Source organism: Myzus persicae, unplaced genomic scaffold (assembly GCF_001856785.1).
Source record: "Myzus persicae strain clone G006 unplaced genomic scaffold, MPER_G0061.0, whole genome shotgun sequence".
Lineage (NCBI taxonomy): Eukaryota > Metazoa > Arthropoda > Insecta > Hemiptera > Aphididae > Myzus > Myzus persicae.
In genome coordinates, this window is record NW_019103297.1 from 169,617 (window position 1) to 181,277 (window position 11,661).

Below are 11,661 nucleotides of genomic sequence, written 5' to 3' on the forward strand. Positions count from 1 at the left end.
CGACGGTAGTGGATGTGGCGGGCGTCGAGGGTGGAAAAAAGTCGATAGTATCACCGCAATCCATAAGAGTCGGCGTGGGCGAGGGGTGTCGGGGGCTAGCGCGCGTGCGCGCGCGCACACCCACACGCGCACATACGTACACACACACACGCGGACTAACACTGAGCCGCCCAACCTCGTGTACTCGTTGAATGGAGCTGTCTGGCCCACCGTTATGCCAACCTAGTTTTACACGTATATAGTCTGCGTTATCGATTTTACGAGGGCGTCAAAACAACGCAACGTGATTCCAACGTGGAATTCTACCCCGCGCATTTACGTACGCACATACGCGCGTGTAAATACGCGTAGGTACGTCCTTATATCTACGTCCGCCGACCGCCCACACCCGCCCGGCCGACTGACGCACATGATATATATTTACACGACATTGTGCGTACTGCGTATTATATGTCATAATATAGTATATTATGTACATATAAAAAAAAAAAGAAGATAATTATTGTAATGTACGTATATAATATTGTGATGTGCGAGATACCTATAGTACCTACGCACAACGCACATGCGAAGCGCGTACTTTCGATATGATTATGTAGACTAATATATTGTATAGGTAGTATTATCTTGCACGATAGGTGTGTATCACAACTCGTAGCGACTGCACACTACACGACGATCTAGCAATATTATCGCAATGTTAAATTGTACAAATTATACGATGTATATGTGATTATTTATAACATTATGATACATATTGCGTTTATTGTTTAGAGATGACGACGGGGGCGCAGAAACGAGAATTGACCAATCGGCCACATCACAGACACTCACTGTGGCGAACTGTGTTTGTTGTTTCATTATTATTGTTGTTGTTGTCTTAACTCGAAATTATTACCGTCATGTTGTGTATATATATATATAGTAAGCGCACCCGACGTGCGCGCGCGGGACAATTCGAGGTAAAGGTGATAGGGTTTCTGCTGCTTTCAGGAGGGGGTTATTAAGAGTATTGAGACTTTGAGACGTATTAAAAATGAAAGATTGTCAAGTAAAACAGCCGCTACAGCGTACACGGTACATAATAATATTATGAAGGTGTACTATATATTAGTTGGCGTACACCTCTATATACTTTAATACATGTATATGGTTATTCGTTATAGTAGTAACACGACTAACACGGATGTAATATCGCTATTGATTATGACGTATAAATATATAATTAATCCATAATAATATACTAATATACGCGTGTGTTATTGTACCGTCAGTTGTGTCGCGGAAGAACAACACGGCGATGATAATGATAATTATAGTAATAATAACAATATTATTATTATTATAACGATCGATATTTATTTATTTATTTTTATTTTTTGTATTTTTTCGTGAAAGAGAGAACAGTGCAGCTGACTGCGCAGTAGACGGACAGAGCGAAAAACACACGACGCGGCCACGCCGCTATGGGAAAAATGTTGTTTTCGTTGTAATGTTGTTGTTGTTTGCACGGTTCAACGGTCAACATGACCCGCGCGTTGAGAAGGCGGGGATGCAGGCGCATGCGCACCACTTGTTTACATCTATAGGAATACGCGCTGATTAATCATCACACAGACACACACATAAACGCACACACCGAATATCAACACAGTACACACAGTGGTAGTATACTTGTCTATGGTGGCGCTTACGTATCCACATGACTTTTCCGCGGAAAATGTTTTCCATTAGTAATAGCGACACGGTGAATACAGCAGTAGTTACAGTGACAATAACCGCGTTCTCGAAATCGTCTCTGCCGTCGGTGTGTTTCTCGCGAGTCGTCGTTTTTGTTGGTGTTGTTGTTATTGTTGTTGTTGTTGTTGTTGTTGTTGTTATCGTCGACGTGCCGCCGCCGCCGCAGTGGTCAGTGACAGAAAGGGTTTTCGCCGATTTCCAATGCGCCCCGTCTGCCGCCGCCGTCGCCGCAGCAGCAGCAGCATGTTCCGAATTATCGTGCTAAACGCCACTGCCGCCGTCGTACCGCGTTTCGCCCGCAGTGTTCGTTGTTGTTGAAACGATATCGTCTCGTACGCGCGTGCTGCCGTATCGTTTTCCTCTTATTTATCGTCGTTTTCGACGCCCTCGTGCGCCGCGCACCGTGTATGGATACATAATTAATATTATTAGTAAATATTTTTTCACGATACACGGCAAACCGCACGACCGGTGCAGATTAATAATTCACACGAGTACAGTGCGACATTATATTTATACATTTGTTCGTACGCGATACGCGAACCGTACGTACCTATACGATACCGCGGTGTGCCGTGTGATATAGCTACTGCGACGCACGTTTCCGTGGCCGTGTAAGAGACGGCGTGTGCGCGAAAATCGTAATAATATTATTACTATTATTATTACAGTGCTATGTGTGGCCACGTCGGTTCTAGTCAGTTCGTGTACGGTTCAATATTAATATAGTTCGGAACGCGAAAACCGAGTGTGTCGGGAATCCGCACACGCGAAAGGAAATACCAGACGAGAAGTAGGTATGTTACTTATTGCGTGTTATTTTTATTGCGAGCAATTGTGTAAAAGAATGAAAAAAAAAACGGAACGATAATAACGTAAACAGTGCATGCCCTTGACATAACTGCCCGTTCTTGAATGGATAGGTACCTAACTCATTATAGGTGTAGTGTGGTGTACCTATGCCTATTATTCCCATACTACTATTGCACATGTCCACAACAATAACAACGTCGTGTTATAGATTGGGTTTATATGTTGTTTTTGTTATTGTTGTCTTGTTGATGATCTCTGATACTATCTCGTTTCTCGAGACGTAAGACTTGACCGTGCATAAAACCGATCATTAAAAAAAAAAAATTTTTTTTTAAGTTTTTTCGTCCTCCGGTGATGTGTTTTGTAGAAAAATCAATCGAGTCTTTGTACGGTGTTATACACTTATATCTACTTATGTTGTCGGAATTGAATAACTTCCCGGTGGTGGTTTTAAAACATTGTTTTGTAGTTTTGTATCTATCAGACTGTTTTTGCTCGTTGCTTTGTGCTGCTATCAACTGCAATAATATACTCCTCTTCAATAAATAATCAATACATTCAATAACTGATAACATGTTTGCCAAACCTATTGCAATGTAGGAATACAATTTTATATTAGTTTTTAATGTGAAATTTAGGTGTCTATAAACCAATTAATGTAGCATTATCATCAGTTATATGTATTTGACAATGCTGACCTCTACAGCGTTTATGAAGTGAATTAAAATATTTTTTGCTTTATCACTTTAACCATGTTTAATAAGAAAACATTAACAGTTTTATTGTGCTACATTAAAATCTGTAAAAATCTCTTGCGTACCTAGGTAAACATCTTAATTATAATAGGTACATTTATACTTTTTCTGCTATATTTGTATTGGTATGTACTATGTGTAGGTACTCTACTTATGGAATAACCTTGATCACAGAATTTCTCTCAAACTATCCGTCCACACTTTTTTTTTGTAATTATTTTTTTTAAATATCTGTTAGCTAATTAAAATGTTCTTGATTTGAATGATCATCTAAAATCCATTGTAAAATTGAAACATAATTATAATTTGTTTTGTTTTTAAAAATAAAATGCATAGGTGCGAGAAAAAACTGATATCAATATTGTTTTATTTGGAATTCTGATAACTGTTAGGATGTTTCTGAATGTAATAGGTATCAGTTAAATAATTTGTTTACAAGAATGTATTTTAAAGTAACTAATTTATCAATGTGTAGTTTTACTACCTATGAACGAATTCATATTTTGTATCTTTAATACAAATTATGTATTAAAACACAATATTTCGAACCAGCCAATTAAATAATGTGTCGTGCTATCTATTGATATTTTTATTACTTCCATACATTCCATTCAATAAGTAGTAGCTTAAATATTTTCATACATTTAGATACCTTTAAGTAACATGTCACGTTATAACTAAATGCAATCTAGAAAATTGAACTACCAATTATAGTTTTTATTGATATTTTTAAAATCTGTACTTAGTCAAACGACTGTGTGAGACCATACTAGGAATTTATTTTCGTTTTATTCTAATGTTCCATAATAAACCATTTACTCTTATCATAATAGTATTGAATGTAGTAAGATTATTTTATAATAGTATAATCCGAGGTATAATCTACCTTATCAGTTCATAATATAAAACTAAAAACATATTTTTGTGATTATTGTATCATTGTTAAACCAATGTCATGATATATATTTTTTTTAATTAGTTAATATTTTTAAGTATATTAAATAAATAACATTTATTTTTAGTTTACCAGTAACTTATGTATTTGGTTTGGAATTATTAATTTGATGATCAAACACGTATGTTAATGGTCAACAAGGCTTAGTTTGCGACTAAAGGTGTTTCAATCATAAATAGGACTCATGGTGGGTGGGTTAAAGAATGTGTCATTAATTTTTTTGCATTAGTTGTAATCTAAGCATATTATTAATTATTTTATCAAATTGATATTAAATTAAAAACGAATAATGATACAGATAATAACTAGTAGGTAGGCACCTATTTAATTATATTCAAATATTGTTATATATAGGTATATATAGTGTGTACAGAATGTATACATATTTATATTTATATGTATCTATTGGCTTATAGTTTGTAACTTGAAAAATAATTGCTGTTTTTAGTATTTTATTTGTTTGTGAATTTCCCATTTCTAACATTAATCGTTGTTTGTTTTGTAAATGATAAGAATTTCATATTATCCCAATATGTATAGTAATTACTAAATAGGTATTTGTCTTTTATTTTTATTTATTGACCTGAAGAATTCAATCAGTTGTTCAAATTTAATCTCATTCATTTTGAATATGTCATTTATCTTAATTAAATGTGTTATTATTTTTCTTCAACCAAGTTGTTTTTTTTGTTTTCATTTTTTTTTTTATCGATTCTCGAGTACGTAATACTTAAATAACTCAATGATGTGTTTCATGGTATACATTTTTTTTAAAAACATTGTTACTTATATTATATTTTACAATAACTAATGCTACCTACAAATTTTTATTGTTTTTTTTTCATTTTCAGAAATTATTTAAAATGAGCTTGTTATTAGCTCAACTTACTGACTCACCTAAGCCTAGAAATGCTATGGCTGGTGTAGTTAAAATTGGATATTTAAAAAAAAATAAGAGTATGAGAAAAAAGTTTTTTGTACTTCGAGAAGCAACTGCAGGTGGTGGACCTGCACGCCTTGAATATTATGAAACTGAAAAAAAATGGAGGAACAATGCATTGCCTAAAAAGTATATTTTAACTTACTACCTATTTTAATTAAAATGTGTAATATTTTTTATTTATAATATAATAAACCTTATTGCTGTATATTTTATTATAGAGTAATTGTATTAAAGTCTTGTTTCAATATCGACAAACGTGTAGATTCACGTACTAAAAAGACACTAATATGTTTGTACACCAAGGAGAGTTCCTTTTATATTCAATTTGATACTGATAAAGAACTCGACGAGTGGTTGGACCTTATGTTGGTTTTACAACGAGTTACCAAAGATTTTGGACCTGGTGTTTCACTTAAAGAACCTTTCGGTATTTAGTTGTATAGATTTTTATTATTTCGTAAGTAGTATATTAACATGTTCTAATTACATATGATTTTGCAGAGCATATTTGGCACATCTCTATACTAAAAAAAGAGTTGGGAATGAATGCAAATTTAATAGGCATGACTGGTCTCTGTTTATGTGACAAAAAAGTGAGCATAATGAAGTATCCAACTAAATCAAAGGAACAAAAATCTATGGATATAATGGTACTTAAATAAATTTATATTTTTTCTAGTATTAAGTCACTAATAAAATTATATTTGTTTGTTTTATTACAGCTGACAAGTATTCGTCGCTGTGGAGCTTTGGGCACATTTTTTTACATGGAAGTAGGACAAAGTTCTCCATTTGGTTCTGGTCATATATGGATGGATACATGGAACAGTGATGTGGCAACTAGTGTTCATGAAACTATAATGGGCGCAGCAAGTCGAAATCATGACCCTAGATTTCGAATGAGATCATCATCGTTTAATGAAGGATCACGATTAATTAACTGTCCAATAAGACAACGTTCAAGTTGTTTTGATGGTATGTTTTTTATAGAGTTAAGCAAATTTTCTATTATTAACTGCTTGGAAATAACATTTTAGATGAGAATCACCCTGGGCTTCGGTATAAAAATAATAGTCAAAGTTCCTCAACTTTAAATAATGGAAATGTTGATTTAGCTCGCGCAGGTAATTTAATTTATTAGTTACTTGAATGCTTATGTCGAGACTATTTAAATGTACCAACAATTATGTAAACTAATTTAAGATTTATAATTTTTTTGTTTTTATATGATTCCAAATTTCAAATGGTAACTATTGTTTTTTACTTTGATTGTCATGTATATTTTTTATAATCAGTAAGATATTACTAACTGATTAAAAATTAAAAATATTGTTATTTTTCTTCTATCCAATTAGCATTAATCATCTCTTTTCTTATACCTAAATATTGTATTCATTAAAAAATATTTATAATAATATATTAGATTAAATAAAAAGTAATTTTGGATAAATTGATTATTTTAGATTTTGATTGGAAGCAAAAAGCTTAGTTGTAATTTCACAATACAATTTTTTTTGTTAAAAAAAACATAAGGTAATAAAATGTCCCAATATTCCCGGTTATAAAAATAAATAAACGAAACTAAAACTTTTAAAATCAATAATAACTATTTCATCAGATATTTGAAGCAGAGATCACATTCTAGTGAGATTAGAGTGTTTCGTCATGTTATATGTATTTCATTAGAGTTTAATAGTATTCTAAAAGTAATACCCAGTACTTCTAATTATCACTTTTTGCACGCTGTACACCATATTTTTACTACTTAGTATCTTGTATCTAAGTAGTGTTACAACCTTATAGATGTATTTATAATTGCATATTTTTTTTATTGAGGTTTATAAAAAAAAATTGCCAGGTGAATATTATTTATATTTAAAATTGGCTAAAATTGTTAAAACAATATTCATATAGTAACTTTTTGTATAGTGCTATGATGGTTGTTTTTTAGTACAATATCTCACCCTTCAGTTCCCATAAAAATATTGTTACCTAAGTAATTCATCAATAATTTATTTATTACTAAACTTTTTTAATTTTCAAGTTTTTGAGTTAGTATTATTATTATTTTTATAATTTATACATATTTTAAAATAAATTTGTTTTATTCCTAGTAAATGGCGTGCCCAATGTTTTTTACGGAAATAAATAGATTGGTCTAATTAATTATTTTCAGGATCAGTTAGAGAGCGTTGTGATAGCATGCCATTACGACCACGCACTATTAGTGAAAACATAACTTCATCAACGCGTTCTTTCAATGGAATTTTATCTCCAAAACAAACTTTCCACAACGGTTGTAATTGTGTTTCTGCATCTTTATCATTATCAGCGTATGTTGCATATTATTGATTCTTATTAAAAAAAAACAAAAAAAAAACAATGATTTATTTAGGTTTAACGATTCTAACTTGAGTACCTGGGATTCTTCACTTTCAAAATCTACAGATACCACAGATGGAATCTTTTCCTTTTACACGAGTCTTAATGACCACCGGTCTGCAATACTTGAGGAAAAGCAAGAAGATTTTGTTTCTTATACTCCATTAGACAAAGGTATTTTTGTTATTATAATTTATAATTAATATTCTATATCAATTAAATGATTTCATTTTATAAAACGTCTATATTTTTTTCCTTTTAGAAGAAGATTCTTTGAGACAAACAAGTGACAGTAATGTTAATAACAATATTAACTTGATTAACAACAATATTGTTGGTAATAAATCTAGTTCCTCTTCTCAGGTTAGTTTTTTTTATCAAATTTTAATTTTAATAATAACAACTTTTAACCACCAAAACGTTTAATCCTTTAAAAATAATATTATAATTTTTAAATAATTTATGTATATTCTTATGAATAAACTTCATTGATTTTTATTTACTTATATTATTACTGTCGGTAATTGTAAGAATGATAATAGTTAATAAGTTACATTATTTAAACTTTACAATTTATTTTTAAATATAATTAACTAGTTTGTTTTTAACTAGATGACATGACATTATTTATTAATATTTTAATTTTAATATAAATAGGCGGGTTCTTGTTGTGACTCAAATAGTCCATATGGCTCACCCATCAATGTAGATGATACATATACTCCTTTGAACCCTTCTGGTTAGTAAATATCTTATTGGTACAACTAGTTTGTTCATGTTACTTTCAATAACTTATAATCATTAGGTACGTCTGAAACGTCTCCACCACCAGATGGATATCTTCCAATGAAACCAGGATACACTTTTTCTAGTAACTGTGTAAATATTATGCCATTGGAAGGACATAGTAATTCTAAACAAGGTAATTGTTTTTTACTTGATTATAACTAACAATAACTACTAATTTTAAGTCCCCATAGTGAAATGAGTAAGAACAATTTTAAAAATGAATTATTACAAATAGCATTTTTCCAATATCGCAAGAATCAACTTAGAAAGTAAATGTTGATAGTTAAAAGGAACACTTTGTGTTTGTGAATTTGATAACCATAATATACAAGCTGGTCAGGAATTTGTGTTAACATATTGGGTGGGGATATCTTAAAATTCTTTGAAACCCCTTCCATTTATTTTGTACATATTTCTGATAAGCTTGCTAATTACGTATTGAATAGAAATTTAATTGTAGTGAATTCCAACAATTTAAATTAAAAATTCCACTTTTGTTTGAAAAGTCTCTTTCTTTTGTCAATATTTTTTAAAGCTAACATTTCTTTAGTAATAATACAAATTGAAAAATCTTAATATTTTGAATATTTCCATATGATGCCGCTAAGATGTCGTGAATAGTTATGTTTTGTATTTTTTTGAAATAAAACTATAGTATGATAAATAATACATTATTATAGATAATTATTTAATTTGTAGCTTGAATATGATTTGAATACAATTTATAAAGGGGAATGCAATGCAAAGTTCATGGTCATTGTTTCTGTAATAATAATTATTATGAAATTATTTTGATTATTTGTTAGTTAATTCAGTACATTTTTTTAAGTAAATATTACCAATAATTTTTTCATTTATTACATACATTACAATAGAACCTACTGAAATGCCTCAAATGGAATTTGAATCGCCTGAAGGCTATGTTCCCATGGCACCTGTGGGTAGAATGTCTGACTATGTTTCTATGGATTGTAAGCAAGGATCTATTGAATCTGGAACACCTTCTACAGACACTCGCTTTTCTGACATACATTTGGATAAAGTTTGTGCATATCTTACCCCATCTGAAGACGAAGGTCCTATTGAAAGGCCTACTCGAGCTTATTCTGTTGGTTCCAGACCAGATGGCTTAAGAGAAAAAATTGACAAGTATACATTGATAATTAAACAATTTATAAAAATATAAAAAATAACTTAATTTTTTTTAGGATTAATGCTGATCGAACAAGAACACGTGCATTTTCAGTGGGCAGCCGCGGTCGATTACCTCCAACTGGGTTACCCCGGAATGGTTATCAATCTGGTTCAACCAGTATGTCTGAACATAGTGACAGTGGCGATCGAATGGAAATTGATTTTAGTTGTAATTCAAAATCTCGTCGACATTATTCTGCAACTTGTCGCACCTTGTCTATTCAGCCACCAGCAGACTTATCACCAAGATCATCACCTAAACTTTGTCCTTCTCCTGATCCATCATGTACTCATAGACCAACTGGTCGTTCCCCTCCAAAATCTATAGTGTCTTCTGTTGATATTAAAAGGACACTATCTGGAGCTGTTCACGGTATTTCCAGATCACCTCCAACATCTTCACATGCTTATTTGTCACCTACATTGGAAAGAGTTTCAGAGGTGCCTGGTATTGAACTTGTTGATAGTTACACACCAATGAAACCGAGTCAAGGATTATTTCCCTGTGAAAAGTATGTTAATACAATATATATATATTCATATCATATGTATAGTAAATTATTTATTGAACTCTAAATTATGATTCTATAATGTACATATTTTTATATTAAACTATTAAAGCAAAATTATATTTTTCAACAATTATTGCTTTTAAGTTTATTTTATAATATGTATAGTATATTGTGTATTGTAATTGATGTTGTATAATATTTACATTTGTGTTCTATGTTCTGTAGCACAAATATGGTGGTAGAAGAATCAAATAAAAAAAATTATGTTAATGTATGGGAAGCAGCAAGCAGTACGTTTCCACTCATGAAAATGATTGGAGGTTTGAATTGGAAAAAAAACAAAAAACGTAACACAGCTCCAGTTCTTGAACAACTTATACCCATGGCTGATGAAGGCATTGATGAAATAGATGGTTATACGACTATTAGGCCAGGTGTTCATACAGTACCAGTACGAGAACAACAAATTGGTCAGTCTTCTGATGCAGTTATAGATGCCATTTGTGATGGATTTGCAGATCTAGTATTCCCAGACCCACCTCCTATTGTCACATATAATTCTCAGAACCAGTCCAAGTCAGATAACTCTGTTACTTCGCTGGATGGGTAATTATATAATTTGTTTGTAGTTTGTGTTGTAATATAAATAATATTTTAATTTAAACTCATATTTTGTATACACTGGTAAAGAGGTTTATCTCAGTGGCAAACAAAAATGTATATAATTTTTTTATGTATAATTTTACTGTGTTGTTCTTTGTATTTGAATTAAATAAATATTAATATTTAGGTAAAAGTATATGTTAATATATTTGGCATCTAAAGTATAACATTTTAGGAGAAATGTATCCAGGGGTGATTTTTCTAACGTTATTTCAACTCTGATGGAGAATTTTTATTGTATCTAATGAATTTTATTTTTTAGTGAATATGTTACCAATTTAAACCAGTATGAACTGAAACATTAATATAATTTTTGCCTTTTACGCTTTAAATTTTTAATAAAAAAATTGATGAATATCAATTGTTTATTGTTATTTAAAAATACTAAGTTATTAATTTTTTATTTGGTATGTAAAATAGCTAATTTAATCATATTTCAATATATTATGTTAAAGTAAAATAGTTTAACATAGTTAGAACTAGGCTAAGATGTTGTTCACTAAATGAGGAAAATTTAATAGTGAAGAAGTTATAAAACTTCCTCCGTGTAGGGAAATAGTAGAAGTGGTAGGCCAAAGATGAACTAAATGAAAATGGATGTTATAAATGTCTCCCTTAATAGTTCATGTAGAATTTCTAGGAAATAGCAATTGTCAGAGAAACATAATTTTAGAGCTTATCCTGCTGACCCCAAATTATGTGTTAGGTGAAGGTGATAAAAAATTATGGAAGGTATTGTGTTGGATTACAAGCAGTTACATTATTGGTAAAAATTAAATTTTATAAAACAAATAATGATTACCAATTTGTATAAATATTTATATTATTTTAAGTTATAATTAAATTAAATTATAGTTAAACTTAAATAAGTATGTATTTATACAAATATAAATATATAGATGTAAATATATGCAT

At 30.8% G+C, this 11,661-nt stretch overlaps 1 protein-coding gene across 3 annotated transcripts; it reads left to right on the forward strand.

Annotated features, from left to right (window-relative positions):
* Nucleotides 1-1,600: 1,600 nt before the first annotated feature.
* Nucleotides 1,601-11,408, forward strand: LOC111034191 (insulin receptor substrate 1). 3 transcript variants are annotated; one of them, XM_022315278.1, is made up of 14 exons: nt 1,601-2,537; nt 5,115-5,332; nt 5,425-5,633; nt 5,708-5,856; nt 5,929-6,181; nt 6,244-6,330; nt 7,383-7,539; nt 7,602-7,762; nt 7,851-7,951; nt 8,246-8,327; nt 8,394-8,510; nt 9,253-9,526; nt 9,586-10,083; nt 10,309-10,693. In XM_022315278.1, exons 2-14 carry the CDS (start codon nt 5,127-5,129, stop codon nt 10,691-10,693), a joined length of 2,679 nt encoding a protein of 892 aa, XP_022170970.1. In that variant the 5' UTR covers nt 1,601-2,537; nt 5,115-5,126. The 3 variants fall into 3 exon arrangements, with proteins under 3 accessions (XP_022170970.1, XP_022170971.1, XP_022170972.1); XM_022315279.1 differs by having other exon boundaries at nt 1,601-2,533; XM_022315280.1 differs by lacking the exon at nt 1,601-2,537 and having other exon boundaries at nt 5,127-5,332; nt 10,309-11,408.
* Nucleotides 11,409-11,661: the final 253 nt, after the last annotated feature.